The following is a 22,277-nucleotide window of genomic DNA, read 5'->3' on the forward strand; positions in this document are numbered from 1 at the left end:
AGCAAGTAATTAACTTTAAAGCTTATCATATTTTCTAATTAAAAAATACATTTCTTCCAAAAATCTGAATATTAATATTTTTATTTGCATATCTGTCAATTTATACTTATTTACAAAACTAAGTTACTTTCTAAATTTCCGCAAAAAAACTACTACCTAAATCACAATCATCATCCTGTTCAGCTTCCGCATTCAATTCCTGCTGAAATTCATTAAAGAATTTACCATTTGTATTTAAATTCCAAGATTCTGTAGTCAGTTCTTGCGAATTATTGCTATGCGTATACGTACAATCAGTATAGTTCAAGGGCTTATTTAGGAATTCTGCTGCAGGTTTAACATTATAGTTGTCATAGAAAAAATCCAAAATTTGTTGTTTCTTCGTAAAGGTATTGAATTCCAAACGTAGTTTTCGTTTTAAATTACAACCCCACATAAAGGTCAAGTGATGATGGAAACATAAGAACTGTAAATTATCTCCTGCCGCGGCCGCTATATTCAACCAATCTTGTATACAATCCAAGGGTGCAGATGTGCTAGCATGTGGATAATTTGGATTAAATAAAGCAGGATTTGCCAGTAAACCGCGGGCCGCCATTATGCCATCTGCTTTGGTTTGTTCATACAATTCGCAGGCTGTTTCCCAGGATTTAACATTACCATTGGCTATGAGGGGTATGCTTAGTGACTGTTTTACTTCACGTATGGCTTCCACATTTAAGGGATCCGAGGTTTTTTGCCACATCGTGCGGCCATGCAGGGAGAGAAACGTTGCACCACACATTTCCAGTTGTCGGGCAAATTCTATAGTTGTTTGGCTGCTTTCATGATTAAGCAGTCTTATTTTCAATGAAACACTAAAATTTTCATTTACTCTTCGTCTTATGGTTTGTATGATGTCCTTCACCAATTCCGGTTGTTTTAATAAACCACAACCGTAACCTTTATTAATTGCCCAGGATTGGGGACAACCACAATTAAGATCTATGCCATCTACATAGGGATATATTAGTTCAGCCGCTTGCGAGAATTCCAGCGAATCTTTGGCAGCAAACTGTGCTATTAAGGGTTTATCTTCCGGTGTGGTCGTGAATTCATTTTGTCTAGCCTTCTCGCTATTATTAAAGGAATCTGCTATAATCATGGGTGTAAAGCATAATTTGACACCGTGTTTCCTTAAAAGACGACGAAACTCCAGTTTACTATAACGTACCATTGGTGCTGATACTGTTAGAAAACCATGCTTTTGCAATTTTTCTTGTCTAAACACTTCTAAAATATTGATTTGTGATCTTTGTTTAGGTATATCCATAGTTATTATACTTTAATTTATGTGAAAATATTAAAATATTAACAAATTGTTGATTTGATAGTGATTTTTTGTTTATTTTGTTTTGATTTGCTGTTTTATCATGCAGTTTTTCATGCACGTGTGCTTGTGTTTTGAAACAGGGCTGTCAAAATAGAGTTGCCGCTATTTGAATTTAGTAATGCCGGACTATTTTTTAAATAAGCGTTTTTCTACAATGGATTTTCAGATAATCGACTTCTTGTAGAAAGAGATTCGAACAAAATCCAAATATTGAAAGAGAAGAATGTAATTGATAGGTTTTGTAAAATGTCTTAACTATCTATAATCTATAGCCTTGGCTATATATACAGTTTTGATTATATGTTATAGTATTCACTAAAGTTTATAGTTTTGGTTATAATCTTGACTATAGTCTATAAATTTGACTATAGACTAATCTTAATTGTAATCTATGGTTCTGACTATAGTCTAGTCTTGACTATAGTCTATAGTATTGACTATAGACTATAAAAAAAATGTAAACAATAGCGGCACTTGTTTATATTCTTTCATACATTTCTAACTTCTCTAAAATACAACTCTATTACTATTACTACTGCCCACACATTCTCTCTCATTCAACTAAACGTAAAAAACATATGGGAGTAAAAGAATAAGATAAAGAAAGAAAATACGCAAAAATCAACAAAAATAGAAAAAATAACTCTTTTTACTTTAATTAATTGCAATAAATTACCAAATACAAATAAAAATAGCAACAATAAACAAGTGGTGACTAATTTAAATATACAAATTGTACACTAAACAATAGAAATGCATAAAATGAGTAATAAATAAATAAATAAATACAAAAAATAAAAAAGTGCAATTGGAAAATTTTAAACCAATAAGAAATTAACAATAATATTATATACATATGTATGTATGTATGTTCATGTAAATCAATTAATTAATTAAAGACAGTATTGTGGTGAAAGAAAATAAATAAGTAAGGATGCATTTTTCGGTGCCACATACTCAAGAGTTGTTCAGTGAAACTACAGGCACCTCCTACACGGGTTACAACATCTACATTAACGGCAGTTACCATGCTTGCTTGCGCTACAAACAACTGCATGCCTTAAATGAACAATTGCGTAGGCATTGTCTGCCTTTGGGTGTAGTGATGCCTGAATTTCCTCCTAAGAAATTTCTACCGCTAACTAACCACCAGTTGGAAAGCAGACGTCAGGCCTTAGAACATTATCTTCAAATGTTGGGTCAGGATATGAGGGTTTCTAAATTGGAGGCGTTTCAGAGATTCTTTTTAAATGCTCAATTGGAAACGGCTTTGGCGGAGGGCGTGTTTGAGGAATATTTTGGTTATGGACCAGAAGATACGAGTGCATCTAATGGCCTAGAGGAATTTATGCGTCCTATACGTTTAGAGGTAATACTACCCAGTGGTTATCAGTTGAAAGTGAACTGCTGTGTTTCGGACAATGCTTCAGCTTTGCTGGAGAAAGCTTTAACTTGTGTACAATTGCCCACTAATATGATGCCCTACTTTTGCCTGTTTCTGGTGCGGAGAGAAACCAAAGATACTTTGGTTTTGCTGCGTAAACTAATGGATTTTGAAACCCCTTTTGTATCACGACTCTACAATCAACCCTGTCAAATACAAATACGTAAAAGCTATTGGAATCCCCAGTATGATTTAGAGTTAATGAAAGATTCCATAGCCTTGAATTTGCTCTACTTACAGACGTTGGCGGAAATAGAGCGTGAATGGATTATAGCGCCCGAAGAGATTTTAAAAAAGTTAAAATCTCTACAAGAATATGGTCTGCACAAGGAGTATGTGGAAGTGGCACGACAATTGCCGCTCTATGGTTGTCTACAGTTTCTCACCTCCACCGTGGACTATCCGGAACCGGAGACAACAGCCCTTATAGCCATAGGTAATAAAGAACTAAGCATGCGCACGGTTAAACAAGACAAAATCTTAGAAACTAAATTTCGGGTAACACGCATGCGTGTTTGGCGAGTTACCGCTCTACACAATTCACTAGAAACAAAAGATAAATCTTCTAACTTGCAATTATCCTTTGAGTATCTTATGTCCAAACAGAATCTAAGATGGATAACCATAAACAGTTCTCAGGCCATGTTAATGTCAGTGTGTCTGCAAGAAATGGTTAATGAACTGCTCAACTACAAAGACAACGAACAATTGTCTAACACAGCAGCAACAAAACCAAACTCCTCTACTACTTTTACACGTTCCACACCCACCTCTTCATCGTCTTCCTCCTCTACACCCACTTCACTGCTATCATCATCATCGTCCTCTTCCTCTACTACAACTACTACTACACACATGCTAGACGAATGCTCTCCCTCTAACGAAGCTCCTGTCAGATTTTTAGCTCAACGCATTTTAAACAAACAAAATCCTAGATTAACCAAAAGTCATTCATACGGTGCGGTATTCTTTCGCAATTCTCTAGCCCAAGATGAAGCGGTGCAAAATGAGGCTTTTGAGGGTATAGGTGATGATGATTTGTAGAATTTATGGTGGTTACCGAACAAAAAGGAATTCTATTAATATAAGAAAACTTCAAGCCAAGAAATAATGGTAGCTACTTTAAGTCACAAAAGGTCTTGAGTAGTTTCCTCATTTTTTTTTCTCACCACTACAATAAGGAATCATTAAGAACAAAGTAATTATTACGAAATTATAAACACACTAATTTTTCTATAGTAAACTAACTTTTTAAAGCAAATATTACATTGGAATAGTTAAACGCTGTAATTAATTAGAAGGAACTCACACTTTACTATTCACACACACACACAATTCAATAGAAAATAGAACAGACTTTCTAAAGAATTATCAAGTAATTTTACGAAATAACAAGACGTGCATGGAAAAATCAGTACATTAGTACTTTTTGATTTCGAAAAATACCTCCGTACCTTCACGACATTTACTTTACTAACTTTTTCTAACTTATAAACATAGTAGTATTCCATAGATCGGTCTGGAGTCTAGATTATAGTATGGTATATATAGTCTTGTCTAGAATATAGTCTATAGCCTAATCTAGTCTATAGTTTAGACTATAGTCTAGTCTTTAGTCTGTAGTCTAGTCTATAGTCTTGTTTATAGTCTATTCTATAGTCTATTGTATAGTCTAGTCAATAGTCTAGTCTATAGTCTAGTCTATAGTCTAGTCTATAGTCTAGTCTATAGTCTAGTCTATAGTCTAGTCTATAGTCTAGTCTATAGTCTAGTCTATAGTCTAGTCTATAGTCTAGTCTATAGTCTAGTCTATAGTCTAGTCTATAGTCTAGTCTATAGTCTAGTCTATAGTCTAGTCTATAGTCTAGTCTATAGTCTAGTCTATAGTCTAGTCTATAGTCTAGTCTATAGTCTAGTCTATAGTCTAGTCTATAGTCTAGTCTATAGTCTAGTCTATAGTCTAGTCTATAGTCTAGTCTATAGTCTAGTCTACAGTCTAGTCTATAGTCTAGTCTATAGTCTAGTCTATAGTCTAGTCTATGCTCTAGTCTATAGTCTAGTCTATAGTCTAGTCTATGCTCTAGTCTATAGTCCAGTCTAGTCTATAGTCCAGCGAAAAAGTACTATTTTTGTTATAAGTTAGTACTATTTCAAAATTTCAATTTTCCATGCCTGTCACAAGATTATTTTTTTAAGATTTGACAGCTAAAGCGAAAGTCAAACAATAAAGCAAATATTTAAGGGAAATATTTAGCAAAAAATTTGTCAAAATAGAAAATATGACGAAATTTTGTTAAAAGAAGAAAATTTAAATAAATTCTGCTAAAAATTATTATTATTCTACAAAATTTTGTTAAAAATAGAAAATTTAAAGAAATTTTCTTAATTTATTAAATATTTGTTTTGACTGACCTTTGACTTAGAACACATTTTGTTTACAATTAACCATAAATATTTTATAATTTAAAGTCTGTTATAGAAAAAATTAAAAACTATTAAAATGTAGAATAAAAATTGATAATTTTACAAAAAGGTGCAGTTAATAATTAATAAAAGTAACACTTTAAACAAACACAGCAATTAATATGTGTATTAATTAACAAATTAAACAATTGTTAAAAAAATATATATCAAACACTTTGGAAAAACTTAAAAGTTTAAGAAATAAAACAAAACACCTAAATACTTTCTATTAATAAAGAAATTATTGTAAAACAAACGATATTTTTTGATAAAATATCATTTTAAAAAATCAACGAATTTGCCATTTTGTTATTTGAAATTTATGTTTTTTATTTCAAAAAAAGCTCAATTTATTGCCAAAATTAAATTATATTTCAAAAATATTAATGTTATGGAATTTATTATATTTATGTAAGATAAAATTAAAACGAAATTGTTATGTTGTTCAAAAAAAATAATGTTTCTTCCAAATACTCTAAATTTAAATATTCATGTCTTAAGATAACGATTTTTTATATATATACATGACTTTTTTATATAAATTATAATGTAATTATTATTATTATTATTATTTCAATATACCTTTTGTAAATGCATTTATTACATTTTATATACATATACATTACACATGCATACATATACATATATTTACCTAAACGAAAAAAAAATTAGTTTAAAATATTTAATATTTACTATTTTTACTACTCTATTAAAAAAAATAATAAATTAATAAAATAAATAACACTTTAAAAAACACACACACACACATACTACATGCAAATGTTGTATATTTTATTATTTAAAGTTAAATAAATTAATAAAAAGAAAAAAATAAAGTAAAATTTTAGAGAAATTCTATAAAAAAATACTTGCGAAATTCTCTTTTGATGCATTTTTTAAAATGTCTATTTTTTGCAACATTTTTCTCAATTTTATATTTTTAATAAAATTCCGTAAAAGTTTATATTTTAAGAATTTTTTCTGTTTTTTAACAAAATTTAATTAAAAATTCAGTTTTTAACAAATTTTGTTAATTTTTATTTTTTTCACAAAATTTTCTATTTTAATAAAATTTTGCTAAATTTCCTATTTTTTTTTTTTTTTAAATTTCGTTAAATTTTCTATTGTAAAATTTTATATTTTTATTAAAATTTCGATCAAGTTGCTATTTTATTTTATTATTTTATTTTTTTGACAAAAATTCGTTAAATTTTCTATTTTTAACAAACTTAAGTTGCTATTTTTAAAAAATTCTGCTCAATTTTCCAAATTCCTTAAATTTTCTATTTGTAACAAAATTTAATTAAAATTTAAATTTTAATTTAAAATTTTTAGCAAAACTTTGTTCAATTTCCTATCTTTAAAAAAATTTCGTTAAATTTTCTATTTTTTTTTTTAACAATATTCAATTAAATCAATCTTCTATTTAAAAAAAAAACTTCATAAAATTTTCTATTTTTAACAAAATTTTGTTACATTTTTATATTTTCAATAAAATTGCGATGCAATTTTTATTTTTTAACAAAATTTTGTTAAATTTTCAGTTTTTAACAAAATGTACATAAATTTTAAATAACATTTTCTTATATTTTCTATTTTAAACAAAGTTTTGCTCAATTATTTTTTAACAAAATTTCCTTAAATCTTATTTTTAACTAAATTTAATAAAAGTTTTAACAAAATTTCATAAAATTGTATATTTTTAACAACATTTTATTAATTTTTTATTTATTTATTTTTTTTTTTTTGACAAAAATTCGTTAAATTTTTAGTTTTTAACAAAATAACAAATTTTCGCTCAATTTCCTATTTTAAAAAGAAATTATAAAAATTTTTATTGTATTCAAAAATTTTCTGTTTTTAATAAAAATTTTTTAAAATTTTATAATTTTACAAAAAATCGTTAAATTTTCTATTTGGAACAAAATTTCGTTCAATTTCCTGTTTTTAATAAAATTTCGTACAATTATTTTATTTTTATTATTTTATTTTCATTAAATTTTCTATTTTTCTACAAAATTTAATTATATCTTTCATTTTTAACAAAATTTCGTTAAAGTTTTCTTTTTCTATCTAAATTTCATAAAATTACCTATTTTTAACAAAATTTTGTAAAAGTTTTTATTTTTAACAAAATTTAGTTAAATGTTTTATTTTTAGCTTTCGTTAAATTTTTAACAAAATTTTTGTTAAATATTTTTATACTTTAGCAAATTTTAAATTTTCTTTTTTCATAAAAAATTCGTCAAATTTCTTACTAAAGCTAAAAAACTTTCGTTAAAGATTCAATTAAAAACAAATTAATTTAAATTTTATTTGCATTACTTTAAATCCTAACGTCTTATACCAAAAAATACAACCCTGTTATTAAAAATTTGTTTATCATTACAACTACCCGCTGCGGTAACGAGTTATTCTTTTTGTTTTCCTTTTGTTATTACAATTCGTTAGCCATATAACTGCGTTGTTTCCATATTAAAGACGATTAAGCCTAGCCGCCGTCTAAGAAATTACTATAAGCGTTTGTCAAAATTTAGGCCATGATATTTCTTTTAAATTTTGACGGTATATGAAGTTATAAGTTATCTAGAGTCAATCGTATCACTCTAAATTGCATATATCACATAAAACAGTTGGTAAATAGAATAACACAGCTAAAAACTTAGCCGGCTTATGGAGGATTTTAAACCGCCGACGAAATTTTTAAGTTCAGCCAGCGCCGTTGTTAAAATTGGTCGGCACAGGTCTCTATTGTCAGCGCAGCAAAGCTATAAACCGATTGAAAGTATAACTTCGTGGAGTTTTTTTTTTCTATAAAAGTAACTTTAAAAATAACTATTTAAAGCTAAAAAATAAATTAAATTACAAATCTATGTTATAAATATATAAATAACTAAAAGTATAACAAATTAACAATAAAATTTTCGCTTTGAAAAATTTTTTTGCTGCCACTTTCTATTTCTGCCTTTTCATAGAGACACACATACACACGCACGTAGTAGTCTCGGAATACGTTTTGCGTATTTTGCTTTTTTTTTGGAATAAAACAGGAAAAAGGCAAGGAAGATAAATAAAACAAAAATAAAGGAAAATACAACACAAGCAGTCAGGCAGCAGCAGATAACGAAAAAGAATTTTGCAATAAACAAAAGAAAAAACCCACAACGTTGCTGAAATCAAAAAAGAAATATTTTTGCATTTTTCCACAAATTAAAATATTAATAAATATAAAACACAACTAAGCAAAAGCTAGAGAAAGGCGGAAATAATTGAAACAAAGATTGCGTGTCTTTAATTCGGATAAAAAACAAATCTATTAACAAATAGTAAGAAAAAACCTAAACAGATAAAAAATGGATCGTGGGTAAGTGTTTTATACTAATTTAAACTAATTTATTTGAATTATTAAAGTTTTAAGTATTGCATTTCACTAAGAAAAATTGTGCCAAGGTCTTGAATATATATATTTTTAAAACATGTAGAAACGAAAAAATTAGGGCCATTTTGGGTGTTTGAGGTGCAGCAATTTATAGGGGTTCATTCGTTTGTGTGTTTAATTTTATAATTAGAGTGCAAGAGAGATATTTCGTTTCTTTTTATATAAATCTTAATAGACCTTGTAATGGTTTTTTGTTTTACTTTATTTTTCTAGACGCATTCTTCTTTATGATATTTCACTTTTTTTGTTTATGTTTTGTAGATATTTACGAAAGAAATGTTGTTTTTTCATTCATTCATTATATGTTTTTTTTTCTTGCTGCAATTGTATTGATTACATGGCAAAAGTAAGAAGAAGAAGAAGCAAAGCAATTGAGTAAACATCATGTTGTTTTCTCCTTTTCCCTCTTTTAATAAACAAAGAACTTTTCTTTGTAATTTGTTGTTAGGTTTGTGTGTGTATGTCAATAATCATCATTCTCATATTTGTATTTGTTTATGCGGGAGTAAAATATTTGATTTGTTTTGATTTTTGTACAGAAAGAGAGAGATCTAAAGATTTTTTACATTTTGCCCTAATTGAGAGCGACTTGTAGAGATAAATCAATTAGTTATTGTTAAAATAGATAATTTTTTATAAATTCAATATTTTGAAACCATATTTTGTGTTAGCTTTTTAAAAAGCTAATTGATAATATATTAAAGTATGTAGTTATACACTAAAGATTAAACATTCTGGGCGCACTACTTTCTTAGTACCTTAATGTTATCTATAAATGGTTTCTGTTTTTAGTTTTGATTTATATTTTTTAGATTTGAATGAGTCAACCTAAATTAAAACATAGCTAGTTTTCTAACAAATTATGCACAAATTGAATTTGTTATTTTCCACTCTTAATACTGCTATCAGAACTTTAACATTTTTATTTTCTTCAGGGATGTCGTTCAATTTTACATTACTAAACTAATTGTAGTTTATTTCTAGTTCCGTTCATGATTAATCCTATTTTAGTTTTAGTTTAGTTCTTCATTAGACCTATTTTAGATCTAGTCCAGTTCTAGTTCAGTTCTAGTTCAGTTCTAGTTCAGTTCTAGTTCAGTTCTAGTTCAGTTCTAGTTCAGTTCTAGTTCAGTTCTAGTTCAGTTCTAGTTCAGTTCTAGTTCAGTTCTAGTTCAGTTCTAGTTCAGTTCTAGTTCAGTTCTAGTTCAGTTCTAGTTCAGTTCTAGTTCAGTTCTAGTTCAGTTCTAGTTCAGTTCTAGTTCAGTTCTAGTTCAGTTCTAGTTCAGTTCTAGTTCAGTTCTAGTTCAGTTCTAGTTCAGTTCTAGTTCAGTTCTAGTTCAGTTCTAGTTCAGTTCTAGTTCAGTTCAGTTCTAGTTCAGTTCTGGTTCAGTTCTAGTTCAGTTCTAGTTCAGTTCAGTTCTAGTTCAGTTCTAGTTCAGTTCTAGTTCAGTTCTAGTTCATTTCTAGTTCAGTTCTAGTTCAGTTCTAGTTCAGTTCTAGTTCAGTTCTAGTTCAGTTCTAGTTCAGTTCTAGTTCAGTTCTAGTTCAGTTCTAGTTCTAGTTCAGTTCTAGTACAGTTCTAGTTCAGTTCTAGTTCAGTTCTAGTTCAGTTCTAGTCTAGTTCAGTTCTAGTTCAGTTCTAGTTCAGTTCTAGTTCAGTTCTAGTTCAGTTCTAGTTCAGTTCTAGTTCAGTTCTAGTTCAGTTCTAGTTCAGTTCTAGTTCAGTTCTAGTTCAGTTCTAGTTCAGTTCTAGTTCAGTTCTAGTTCAGTTCTAGTTCAGTTCTAGTTCAGTTCTAGTTCAGTTCTAGTTCAGTTCTAGTTCAGTTCTAGTTCAGTTCTAGTTCAGTTCTAGTTCTAGTTCAGTTCTAGTTCAGTTCTAGTTCAGTTCTAGTTCAGTTCTAGTTCAGTTCTAGTTCAGTTTTAGTTCAGTTCTAGTTCAGTTCTATTTCAGTTCTAGTTCAGTTCTAGTTCAGTTCTAGTTCAGTTCTAGTTCAGTTCTAGTTCAGTTCTAGTTCAGTTCTAGTTCAGTTCTAGTTCAGTTCTAGTTCAAAAAAAAAAAAAAAAAAAAAAAAGTTCTAGTTCAGTTCTAGTTCAGTTCTAGTTCAGTTCTAGTTCAGTTCTAGTTCAGTTCTAGTTCAGTTCTAGTTCAGTTCTAGTTCAGTTCTAGTTCAGTTCTAGTTCAGTTCTGGTTCAGTTCTGGATCAGTTCTAGTTCAGTTCTAGTTCAGTTCTAGTTCAGTTCAAGTTCAGTTCTAGTTCAGTTCTAGTTCAGTTCTAGTTCAGTTCTAGTTCAGTTCTAGTTCAGTTCTAGTTCAGTTCTAGTTCAGTTCTAGTTCAGTTCTAGTTCAGTTCTAGTTCAGTTCTAGTTCAGTTCTAGTTCAGTTCTAGTTCAGTTCTAGTTCAGTTCTAGTTCAGTTCTAGTTCAGTTCTAGTTCAGTTCTAGTTCAGTTCTAGTTCAGTTCTAGTTCAGTTCTAGTTCAGTTCTAGTTCAGTTCCAGTTCAGTTCTAGTTCTAGTTCAGTTCCAGTTCAGTTCTAGTTCAGTTCTAGTTCAGTTCTAGTTCAGTTCTAGTTCAGTTCTAGTTCAGTTCTAGTTCAGTTCTAGTTCAGTTCTAGTTCAGTTCTAGTTCAGTTCTAGTTCAGTTCTAGTTCAGTTCTAGTTCAGTTCTAGTTCTAGTTCTAGTTCATAGTTTAGTCCTAGTTCAGTTCTAGTTCTAGTTCTAGTTCTCAGTTCAGTTCTAGTTCAGTTCTAGTTCAGTCTAGTTTCAGTTCTAGTTCAGTTCTAGTTCAGTTCTAGTTCAGTTCTAGTTCAGTTCTAGTTCAGTTCTAGTTCAGTTCTAGTTCAGTTCTAGTTCAGTTCTAGTTCAGTTCTAGTTCAGTTCTAGTTCAGTTCTAGTTCAGTTCTAGTTCAGTTCTAGTTCAGTTCTAGTTCAGTTCTAGTTCAGTTCTAGTTCAGTTCTAGTTCAGTTCTAGTTCAGTTCTAGTTCAGTTCTAGTTCAGTTCTAGTTCAGTTCTAGTTCAGTTCTAGTTCAGTTCTAGTTCAGTTCTAGTTCTAGTTCAGTTCAGTTCAGTTCTAGTTCAGTTCTAGTTTAGTTCTAGTTTAATTCTAACTCAGTTCTAGTTCAGTTCTAGTTCCAGTTCGAATTCTGTACTACTTCAGTTCCTTTTCTGTTCTAGGTCTAGTTTTGTTTTAGTTCTATTCTAGTTCTGTTTTAATTATAGATTAGTTATATTTTACAAAATCTTAATAAATTTTTCTTTTTCCAGTTCTGGTCGTTATTCATACAATCGTCGTCAGGGTGGCGGACAAAGTGGCGGCGGTGGCCACAACAATCAACATCATAATAATCATTCGAACTCTTCTCTTTCCTCTTCATCATCTTCTTCACTTTCATCATCGTCTAATAATCATAATAACAATCATTATGATAATCATAATTCCTATTCACATCGTAATGCTGCAACCAATAATAATTCCTCGTCATCAGCATCATCATCATCACATTATTCCAATAATTCACAGCAACAACAACAGCAAAATTCAACTTCATCGCAACAGACATCTGGTGGCGGCGGTGGCGTTGGATCATCGCAATCATCGATGTATATAAATTCAACAACACATATAAGCAATAATACATCAAATCAAATGTCCCGCGAACCGATAACACAACATGATGAACTTATACGCTATATAAGAGAAGCATGGACAAAAGTAAGTAGATATTTTCGGAACGTTTTTGATTATAAGAAAAAAGATTTTATTATTTTTGTTGTTGTTGTTGTTCTTTTAGGTTAGTGAACAAAGTACATCAGTGCTATACAACGAATCTGATAATCAATTAAAAAACTTTAAACCTTTCAATTTGGAAGAGTACTGGGGCCAGCGACTGGTTCAAAATATACATGTCTCTCATGGTCATCAATAAATATAGAGTCAACTCTACAATAAAATCATAATGATTTAAAAAGAAAATAAATATTTTAATAATTAACACAAAATCTATAATTAAAAATCCCCAAACAAACAACAAGAAACAAATTATTTGATTTTGCATACGGCAAAAAGAATTAAAATTAAAAAAAAAAAAAAAACATACTTGACAACAATAATTAACATTATATTAAATATATGACACGATTTTCAAAAACCAACATAAATTAAAAATAAACAAAAAAAGAAAACATTTAAATAAAACTTTAAATTCCGTTTAAAATTAAACAGACATAATTGATATTTATACACTTTGAAATTAAAAATTATTAAAAACAAATAAAGAATTTAATTATATACAGGGTGTTTTGTTTATATAAAGGTTTTTTAAATTACTTATTTGTTTTTTTTTTATAATTTAAGAACATATTCTTTTGGTTTTAAAGAAAATTAAGCATTTTTTTAAATTAAATTTTATAAAGCATTTGAAAATAAATAAAATAACCAAACTGCCATTGAAAATTCTTAAAAATTTTTCATTCGACTATATTCCTTATAACGAACGTAACTAAGCAGCCTGTATATAATTAAACTTCTCAAACCCCTCATCCCCGTTTTAAATAATAAGCAATAGCATCTTAGTATTTAAAAATTAAACCCTTAAAAACACCAATAAACCACATTTTATCAAATAAACTTTAAAAAGAAAATACAAAAAACAGTAAAAACCATAAACTTAAAACATAACTTGACCCTCTTTAACTAAATCCCCCTTTTCTCTCTCCCTATTAATTCTAACCATTCCTTTTTTTTTTTTATTACCAAAAAAGAAATTTTAACCTTTTTTATGTTGTGTTTAAAAAAAATCCATGAATTTTGAAATTTTAATTATTTTTTATTATTCTAAACTTTTGTATTTATTTGAATAAATGTATTTTAGTTAAATACACATAACTTTTGCAAACAAAAAGTTTTAATTAATAAAAACCACAAAAATATATTTTAATTTTTGACTCCCAACTACTAATTGAATTTTTAATTAATGCTCTCCCCCCCTTTAAAGTCAAGTTTTGTCATGAACACACACATTTTCTCTATTATTCTATTTAAATCAACAATTTTAGATGAAAAAAAAAAAAACAATATAAAACCAAAATATAGTGACTATAGATTACTTTTGTCTCAAAAAATATAAGAAAACTAAAACATATTTAAAAACAAAGTAAGGTTTTTCAATAAATATAAGTAAGACGCATCATATTTCAAATACATAATAATAAATTTGTCACGAAACAATTTTCCGTATTGTTTTATTTGATTGAGCCACTGACCCACCCATCGAAAGAGTAATTCATTCTCTTTTGCAAGTTCAGTTAGGGTTTTTATTTCGTTTTTGTTCGGTTCTAGTTTAGAATTAGTTCAGTTCTAGTACAGTTTTAGTTCAGTTCAAGTTCAGCTCCAGTTCGGTTCTAGTGCAGCTTTAGTTCAGTTCTTGTCCTAATTCTGTTCAAGTTTAGTTCAAGTTCAGTTCTAGTTCAGTTCTATTTCTGTTCTAATTTTGTTCTAGATCTGTTCCAGTTTTATTTCTTTCTGTTCTAGTTCTCATTTAGTTCTATTTCCAGTTCAGTTCTAGTTCAGTTGTAGTTCAGTTGTAGTTCTGTTGGTGTTCTGTTCAGGTCTAGTTCAGTTCTAGTTCAGATCTAGTTCTGTTCTAGTTCTGTTCCAGTTCTGTTCTAGTTCTGTTCTAGTTCTTTTCTAGTTCAGTTCCATCTAGTTCTGTTCTAGTTCGGTTCTAGTTCTGTTCTAGTTCTGTACTAGTTCTGTTCAGCTCCAGTTCTAGTTCTGTTCTAGTTCAGTTTTAGTTCAGTTCTAGCTCAGCTCCAGTTCAGTTCTAGTTCAGTTCTAGTTCATTTCTAGTTCAGTTCTAGTTCTGTTCTAATTTTGTTCTAGATCTGTTCTAGTTTCATTTCTTTCTGTTCTAGTTCTCATTTAGTTCTATTTCCAGTTCAGTTCTAGTTCAGTTGTAGTTCTGTTGGTGTTCTGTTCAGGTCTAGTTCAGTTCTAGTTCAGATCTAGTTCTGTTCTAGTTCTGTTCCAGTTCTGTTCTAGTTCTGTTCTAGTTCTGTTCTAGTTCTGTTCTAGTTCTTTTCTAGTTCAGTTCTAGTTCAGTTTTAGTTCAGTTCCATCTAGTTCTGTTCTAGTTCGGTTCTAGTTCTGTTATAGTTCTGTACTAGTTCTGTTCTAGTTCTATTCTAGTTCTGTTCTAGTTCTGTTCTAGTTCTATTCTAGTTCTGTTCTAGTTCAGTTTTAGTTCAGTTCTAGTTCAGTTCTAGTTCAGTTCTAGTTCAGTTCTAGTTCAGTTCTAGTTCAGTTCTAGTTCAGTTCTAGTTCAGTTCTAGTTCAGTTCTAGTTCAGTTCTAGTTCAGTTCCAGTTCATTTCTAGTTCAGTTCTAGTTCAGTTCTAGTTCAGTTTTAGTTCAGTTTTAGTTCAGTTCTAGTTCAGTTTTAGTTCAGTTCTAGTTCAGTTCTAGTTCAGTTCTAGTTCAGTTCTAGTTCAGTTCTAGTTCAGTTCTAGTTCAGTTCTAGTTCAGTTCTAGTTCAGTTCTAGTTCAGTTCTAGTTCAGTTCTAGTTCAGTTCTAGTTCAGTTCTAGTTCAGTTCTAGTTCAGTTCTAGTTCAGTTCTAGTTCAGTTCTAGTTCAGTTCTAGTTCAGTTCAGTTCTAGTTCAGTTCTAGTTCAGTTCTAGTTCAGTTCTAGTTCAGTTCTAGTTCAGTTCTAGTTCAGTTCTAGTTCAGTTCTAGTTCAGTTCTAGTTCAGTTCTACTTTAGTTCTAGTTCAGTTCTAGTTCATTTCTAGTTCAGTTCTTGTTCATTTCTAGTTCAGTTCTAGTTCAGTTCCAGTTCAGTTCTACATTAGTTCTAGTTCAGTTCTACCTTAGTTCTACTTCAGTTCTAGTTCATTTCTAGTTCAATTCAGTTCTAGTTTAGTTCTAGTTCAGCTCTAATTCAATTCTATTTCAGTTCTAGTTCATTTCTAGTTCAGTTTTAGTTCAGTTCTAGTTCAGTTCTAGTTCAGTTCTAGTTCAGTTCTAGTTCAGTTCTAGTTCAGTTCTAGTTCAGTTCTAGTTCAGTTCTAGTTCAGTTCTAGTTCTAGTTCTGTTCTAGTTCAGTTCTAGTTCTGTTCTACTTCTGTACTAGTTCTGTTCCGGTTCTGTTCTAGTTCTATACTAGTTCTGTTCTAGTTCACTTTTAATTCAGTTTTAGTTCAGTTCTAGTTCAGCTCCAGTTCGGTTCTAGTTCATTTCTAGTTCAGTTCTAGTTCAGTTCCAGTTCAGTTATAGTTCAGTTCTAGTTCAGTTCTAGTTCAGTTCAAGTTCAGTTTAAGTTCAGTTCTAGTTCAGTTCTAGTTCAGTTCTAGTTCAGTTCTAGTTCAGTTCTAGTTCAGTTCTAGTTCAGTTCTAGTTCAGTTCTAGTTCAGTTCTAGTTCAGTTCTAGTTCAGTTCTAGTTCAGTTCTAGTTCAGTTCTAGTTCAGTTCTAGTTCAGTTCTAGTTCATTTCTAGTTCAGTTCCAGTTCAGTTCTACTTTAGTTCTAGTTCAGTTCTACTTTAGTTCTAGTTCATTTCTAGTTCATTTCTAGTTCAGTTCTAGTTCAGTTCCAGTTCAGTTCTACTTTAGTTCTAGTTCAGTTCTAGTTCATTTCTAGTTCTGTTCTAGTTCATTTCTAGTTCAGTTCCAGTTCAGTTCTACTTTAGTTCTAGTTCAGTTCTACTTCAGTTCTACTTTAGTTCTAGTTCATTTCTAGTTCAGTTCTAGTTCAGTTCTAGTTCAGTTCTAGTTCAGTTCTAGTTCAGTTCTAGTTCAGTTCTAGTTCAGTTCTAGTTCAGTTCTAGTTCAGTTCCAGTTCAGTTCTAGTTCAGTTTTACTTTAGTTCTAGTTCTTTTCTACTTCAGTTCTACTTTAGTTCTAGTTCATTTCCAGTTCAGTTCTACTTTAGTTCTAGTTCAGTTCTAGTTCATTTCTAGTTCTGTTCTTGTTCATTTCTAGTTCAGTTCCAGTTCAGTTCTACTTTAGTTCTAGTTCAGTTCTACTTCAGTTCTACACTTTAGTTCTACTTCATTTCTAGTTTAGTTCTAGTTCAGTTCTAGTTTAGTTCTAGTTTAGTTCTAGTTCAGCTCTAGTTCAGTTCTAGTAGGAAAATTTTAATGTATGTTCGAATTTATTTGCATTTTTTAAATATTTCCATTATTTTGTTTCATTCCACTTTGTTTTTGTTTATTTACTAATACAACACTGACAATTTGACACTCTCACACCTCTTGCACGTGTGCATATTTACAAAAAAACAGTTTTGTTTATTTTTTCCACAAGAATATAAGAAAAATAATAGTTATTAAAATCGAAAATGGATAAAATAAAATTTAAAAATAATGCCGATGAGTATGAGCCCACAGACTCCGAAGAGGATTATAGTGAAGAAGAAAAAGAATTACTGCAGGAAGTGCGTAAGGGACGAAAAAGAGATGAGAGCAAACAAAAAGAAGTATTAGCTTTTACCGAGTCGGAAGATGAAGGTGAGGAGGACGAGGAAGATGAAGATGCCGAAGCAGAAGCTGAAGATGATGAGGATGACGATGATATGGGTTTGGCTGATAGTGATATCGAAGGAGCCGAAGTAAATGAAGATGATTTGCCGGACACTAAATACTGGGGCAAAAAAACCAGTGCTTACTATAACACAGACTTTGTAGATCAAGATTATAGTTCATACAATGAAAAAGAAGAAGAATTGGCTAAGTTGGAAGAAGAAGAGGCCAAGGCTATACAATTAAGATTGGCCAAACAATTAAAGGAAGAAGATTTTGCTTTGGATTCCGCATTTAGCAAATTAAAGAAAAATAAAAAAGGTTTAGCAGAAGAAGAGGACAAGTCATTAAAGGGCACTTTATTGAAGGCGGATTTCTCGGGTCTCAGCAAAAGAGAACGTTTGGAATTGTTTGAAAAAGATTCACCCGAGTTTGCTGGTTTGGTGGGAGATTTTGAGGGTTATTTGGAGGAAATACAACAGCTGCATGCTCCCGTTTTAAGGCATGTTCATGAACATAATTTAAATATGATACCCGCCTTGCAGTTTGCCCAACACTATCAGAATATAGCTATGACTTACTGTTCCAATTTGGCTTTTTATTTACTGCTTAAGGCCAAAAGATGTTCCATAGAAAATCATCCAATTATACAGAGATTGACTCAGCTAAAGAAGCTGTTAAATCAATTGGATGATAAACACGAAAATATTATTAAACCACAATTGGAAGCTTTACTAGAACGCATACAAGATGGTGATGAATTTGAAATATTAGATTTGAAAAATGTACCACCACCACCCGGCGAAGAGAAGAGTACGAAACGTAGTAAGAAACAAAGACAATTGGGCATATTATCTGCTTATGGTGATGATGAAGGTAATGTAGAAGAAGAAGGTCCAGCTAAAAAGAAAACCAAAATGGAACATGATAACGATTTGGCTACTTTGGCTGAAATGTCTTCAGATGATGGTGAGGACGACGATAACGACAATGAAATGGTTGAAGAAGAAGAGGGAGAGGAGGGAGATGCCGAATCCCGTCGTGGTATTACCTATCAAATTGCCAAGAATAAGGGTCTTATGCCTCATCGCAAGAAGGAACAACGTAATCCTCGTGTTAAACATCGTGGCAAATATCGTAAGGCTTTGATCAGACGCAAGGGTGCGGTACGCACAGTGCGTAAGGAAACTACTAGATATGGTGGTGAAATTTCCGGTATTAAGGCTACTGTTAGTAAGAGTGTTAAGTTTAGAACTTAATTTGGAAAATGTAAATAATTATTGGATTCTTTTTTTTTTTTTTTTGAAAATAAAGTTTATTAGTTAAATAAAGATTAAATAAAATTAAAAATTATTTGAGATTTTAAAGAAAGAAGGGGAGTATATAGAAGAGACTGTAGACTAGTTTATAGACAAGGCTATCGACTGAAATATATAAGGGTCTATAGAGGAGCTAATAGACCAGACTATAGAGGAGTATATAGAAGAGACTATAGACAAGTTCATAGACCAGACCAGAATATAAACTAGTCTATTGAGTAGTTTACAGACTAGTCTAGTTTACAGAGAAGAATATAGACTAGAATATAAACTAGTCTACAGAGATTATAGAATACTTGAACGATTAGACTAGTTTATAGAGATGACTATAGACTAAAAAATAAATGAATCCGTAGAGGAGTCTATAGGCCAAACTATAGAGTAGTTTATAGAAGATACTATTGAGGAGTTTAAAGATTAGACAATAGAATACAAAACTAGTATATGGAGGAGTCTACGGAATAGTCTAGTTTACAAAAAAGACTATGGACTAGAATGGACGAGCCTATAGAGGAATTTACATAGAGAAGACTAAAAATAAAGGAATCTGCAGAGGAGTTTATAGGAGAAACTACATATGAGTTCATAGACTAGACTATATGCCAGTTTTTAGACTAGTTTATAAATGTCCATATCGTTTATAAATTAGTCTATAAGTTTAAAGGCCCGTCTATAGAGGAATAGAGAGACCAGATGTTGAACAACTGCTGCAGTTTTTAAAACTATTTCAAGCTTAAAGCAACAACTTAAACCACTTCATCCTACAACAAAAAACTAAAACAAAATTTCTTGAATTTAATATTTTTTTCTTTGTTTCACCACTTGTTTATTTTTCTCCACTCTTTTAAAGAATATTGTTTTGTTAATATATGTATAAAAAAAGAAACACATTTAAAACGCTTTATAATAGCGTTTCTACGGAAAATTTTTCTCTCATCCCAAAAAGCCAGATGTAGTTGTTTGGTGTAGGTAGTAGAGGCAAACCGCAAAAAAAATATTAAACAAAACTAAACACTAAACTCTTATTTATAAAACGAAAGTCAAAAGTGTTTTGTTTTTTTCTTTTAGACCATGCTGCGGAGCAATTTGTTGATCTTGTCTTCACGGTTACCGAAGTCACCACCATCGACATAGTGGTTAGCCTTCTTGCGCCAGCCACCAGTGGGGGTGTTCAATTTGAAGGGCCACAAGAAGTTGGAAGCATACTTGAAGTTGGGGCCAACGGTGAAGATTTCATGGACCATATCTTCAACGCATTGAATGTTGTATGCCTTGCGCATTTTACGTTCAATCACAAAGTTATCGGTGATGGGGACGCGTTGACGGTTGTGCTTAACGAAACCACGTTTGTAGATCAATTCGCGAACGGATTTCAAGTTGGGATAACCCCAGGTGATGTAGGGTTCAGCAATACGCAACATATTGATGGTGGCCTTGTTCAACTTGATGAAGACACCATTGTTGATTTGACGCAAACGGAACAATTGCAAGACCTTGCGTACCTTGGGGGCAACCTTGTTGATACTAGAAAATAAAACAAATAAACATTAATATTTGTCTAAACACAAACAATCAAAACAAGAGTAACCAAGACAGGAGGAAAAAAGTGCAAAAAAAAAGAAAGGTTATGTTTGTAAACAAAACACCAAACATGATTTAGCACAAGTTTTATCCACTTGGATAAACTCCTTCTAAGCCACTCTTCAATAAACACTTACCCACGAATACGGATAACGAAGGCTAATCTAGATTCACCGGGAACATAGTATTGTCCACGTTGTTTAGCCAAACGACGCAACTTAATTTCGCGTCTCTCAGCCTTGATGTATTCATTTTGGTATTTCTCGGCACGTACCAAATTTTCACGTTTACGTTGGGCAATAACGGCAGTGCGCTTCAATTTTCTTTTGGTTTCTTGAGCACGCTTGCTGATCACCTTCTTGGCGAACTTCAATTTGGATTCGGGCACAACGGGAAGCTTTTTAGCTTCGGTTTTCTTGGCGGCCGTGGCAGGCATCTATTTAAAAAACACATTTTAACTGATTATTAAACAATTCTCGTTAATTTTTTTTCAAAATTTTCACAAAAAACACTGAAAAATTCACTAACCTTTACTTGTCACAGTGCACGTTGAAAGAGAAAAGGAAAAGGCAAAAGGAAGTTAATTTCAATGTTGTCAGCACTGTAAACATGGCGGATTTTTAGTACGAATTTGACAGTTAGGAAGTGTACGGAATGAAAGAATCTTGCGTTTTTAGCTGAAATGGTGGGGGAATTCGATAGAAATATTTAAAAAAAAAAATTAGAAAAAATTACAAATAATGAAATATAAATATAATTAAATTAGTTATTATATTGTATAAATAGATATTAATTATTTACTATCAACAAAAATTTATTAAACATTTTAAATGGAAGTATTTAATAAAAACAAATAATTTAAAAGAAAATATAGAAATATTTTCTCAAAATATATTAAAATTTAGGGTTTTGATACAAAATTTAAAACAAAAATTATTACTTGTTTAATTAAAAATTGATTTATTTAATTTAATATCTTAAAATACAAAAAAACTAACAGATTTTATTTTAAAAAATATTAAAAATTATATTATTTTTTTAATTTTAAAATTAATAATAAAAATTTTAAATAAAAATAAATAATTTAGGAAAATACACAAATATTTTTGAAAAATTTAATTATTTGTCAAAAATTTGAGTTATAAATTATAAAAAATGGAATTTGTGTAAAAAAATATAAATTAAAAATTTGACGTTTTTATATAATCTAAATTTTAGAATTTTTTTAAAAAAGAGTTAAGGTTTTTACATCTTTATTAAATATCTTTAAATATAAATTTCAATATTTATAAATATTGCACTCAGAAATCTATATGAATATATATATTTTTAAAAATAAAAAATATTTAAAAAACCAAAAATTGTGATTTTTTAATTATTAAAAAAAAGTCTGTAAACTTTACTAAATTCTTGAATATTAACTTTTATATACTTGTCGAAAAACTACAAATTCATCTAAAAAATAGTCTATAAAATCGTATATTTAGAATTTGGATTTTTCTATAATTAAAATCTAAATTAAAAAAATTTCAAAATTTAGAGACAAATTTAAAAAGTAAAAAAATTAAGAAATAAAAAGAATATTTCTTTCGTCTAAAAACTCGTCTATAAAATCTCATGTAAAAATTTGTTTAAAAACTAACATAAATTATTAAACACTTCTCTATAAACTCACCTAAAACTAGTCTAAATGCTAAGCCGGTATAAAAACATCTAAAATTTTATAAACTGTTCCAAAAATCTCCTCCAATATCTTGTTTAAAATTCTAAAATTTAGTTATAAATTCGTCTAAAACTACGTCTATAAACTCATCTGAAATCTTGTCTATAAAGTCAGTTATAAAGTGCTGTAAAAACCTATCTATAAACTGGTATAAAGACTCATCATATAAATTCTCGACTACAAACTAATATAAGAACTCGTTTTAAAATTCATAAAAAAATCGCCTCTTCTAAAATATCATCTATATACTCGCCTAAAACAGTCTATAAACTTACCTAAAAACTCATCCATAAACTAGTCGAAAAAATCGTCAAAAAACTCATTTTATAAACTTGTCTAAAAATTCATCAATAAACTAGTCCGAAAACCCGAACTAATGCTTCTAAAAACTATACTAAAAACTGCTCGAAAACTTTTCTATAC

The 22,277-nt window shown here is 29.9% G+C and overlaps 5 protein-coding genes across 5 annotated transcripts; 3 read left to right on the plus strand and 2 right to left on the minus strand.

Annotated features, from left to right (window-relative positions):
- Positions 1–50: 50 nt before the first annotated feature.
- LOC119600962 (tRNA-dihydrouridine(20a/20b) synthase [NAD(P)+]-like) lies at positions 51–1,425 on the minus strand. The gene has a single exon (XM_037951568.1). The coding sequence runs from the start codon at positions 1,310–1,312 to the stop codon at positions 131–133; it is 1,182 nt and encodes a 393-aa protein (XP_037807496.1). The 5' UTR covers positions 1,313–1,425; the 3' UTR covers positions 51–130.
- A 530-nt stretch (positions 1,426–1,955) lies between these two features.
- On the plus strand, positions 1,956–4,459 carry LOC119600952 (sorting nexin-17). The gene has a single exon (XM_037951556.1). It carries the CDS (start codon positions 2,307–2,309, stop codon positions 3,858–3,860), a length of 1,554 nt encoding a protein of 517 aa, XP_037807484.1. The 5' UTR covers positions 1,956–2,306; the 3' UTR covers positions 3,861–4,459.
- A 3,370-nt stretch (positions 4,460–7,829) lies between these two features.
- LOC119600953 (probable serine/threonine-protein kinase clkA) lies at positions 7,830–13,844 on the plus strand. Its single transcript, XM_037951557.1, has 3 exons — positions 7,830–8,643; positions 11,983–12,430; positions 12,510–13,844. Exons 1-3 carry the CDS (start codon positions 8,633–8,635, stop codon positions 12,642–12,644), a joined length of 594 nt encoding a protein of 197 aa, XP_037807485.1. The 5' UTR covers positions 7,830–8,632; the 3' UTR covers positions 12,645–13,844.
- A 3,095-nt stretch (positions 13,845–16,939) lies between these two features.
- LOC119600954 (something about silencing protein 10) lies at positions 16,940–18,581 on the plus strand. The gene has a single exon (XM_037951558.1). The coding sequence runs from the start codon at positions 17,051–17,053 to the stop codon at positions 18,488–18,490; it is 1,440 nt and encodes a 479-aa protein (XP_037807486.1). The 5' UTR covers positions 16,940–17,050; the 3' UTR covers positions 18,491–18,581.
- Positions 18,582–19,612: 1,031 nt separating this feature from the next.
- Positions 19,613–20,800, minus strand: LOC119600951 (60S ribosomal protein L7). Its single transcript, XM_037951554.1, has 3 exons — positions 20,660–20,800; positions 20,269–20,567; positions 19,613–20,074 (listed from the first exon to the last, which is right to left on the minus strand). The coding sequence occupies exons 2-3, from the start codon at positions 20,565–20,567 to the stop codon at positions 19,615–19,617; spliced, it is 759 nt and encodes a 252-aa protein (XP_037807482.1). The 5' UTR covers positions 20,660–20,800; the 3' UTR covers positions 19,613–19,614.
- Positions 20,801–22,277: the final 1,477 nt, after the last annotated feature.

Source organism: Lucilia sericata, unplaced genomic scaffold (genome assembly GCF_015586225.1).
Source record: "Lucilia sericata isolate MDLA Ls3-8-SP2 unplaced genomic scaffold, ASM1558622v1 Contig000130F_arrow, whole genome shotgun sequence".
Taxonomy (NCBI): Eukaryota; Metazoa; Arthropoda; class Insecta; order Diptera; family Calliphoridae; genus Lucilia; species Lucilia sericata.

Bases quoted from the DNA above. Each gene is read 5' to 3' on its own strand.
- LOC119600962 (XM_037951568.1), bottom strand. From the start codon at position 1,312: ATGGATATACCTAAACAAAGATCACAAATCAATATTTTAGAAGTGTTT.
- LOC119600952 (XM_037951556.1), top strand. From the start codon at position 2,307: ATGCATTTTTCGGTGCCACATACTCAAGAGTTGTTCAGTGAAACTACA.
- LOC119600953 (XM_037951557.1), top strand. The intron at 12,431-12,509 runs GTAAGTAGATAT...TTGTTCTTTTAG, and splicing joins TAAGAGAAGCATGGACAAAA to GTTAGTGAACAAAGTACATC.
- LOC119600954 (XM_037951558.1), top strand. From the start codon at position 17,051: ATGGATAAAATAAAATTTAAAAATAATGCCGATGAGTATGAGCCCACA.
- LOC119600951 (XM_037951554.1), bottom strand. From the start codon at position 20,567: ATGCCTGCCACGGCCGCCAAGAAAACCGAAGCTAAAAAGCTTCCCGTT. The intron at 20,075-20,268 runs GTAAGTGTTTAT...TTTATTTTCTAG, and splicing joins TTCGTTATCCGTATTCGTGG to TATCAACAAGGTTGCCCCCA.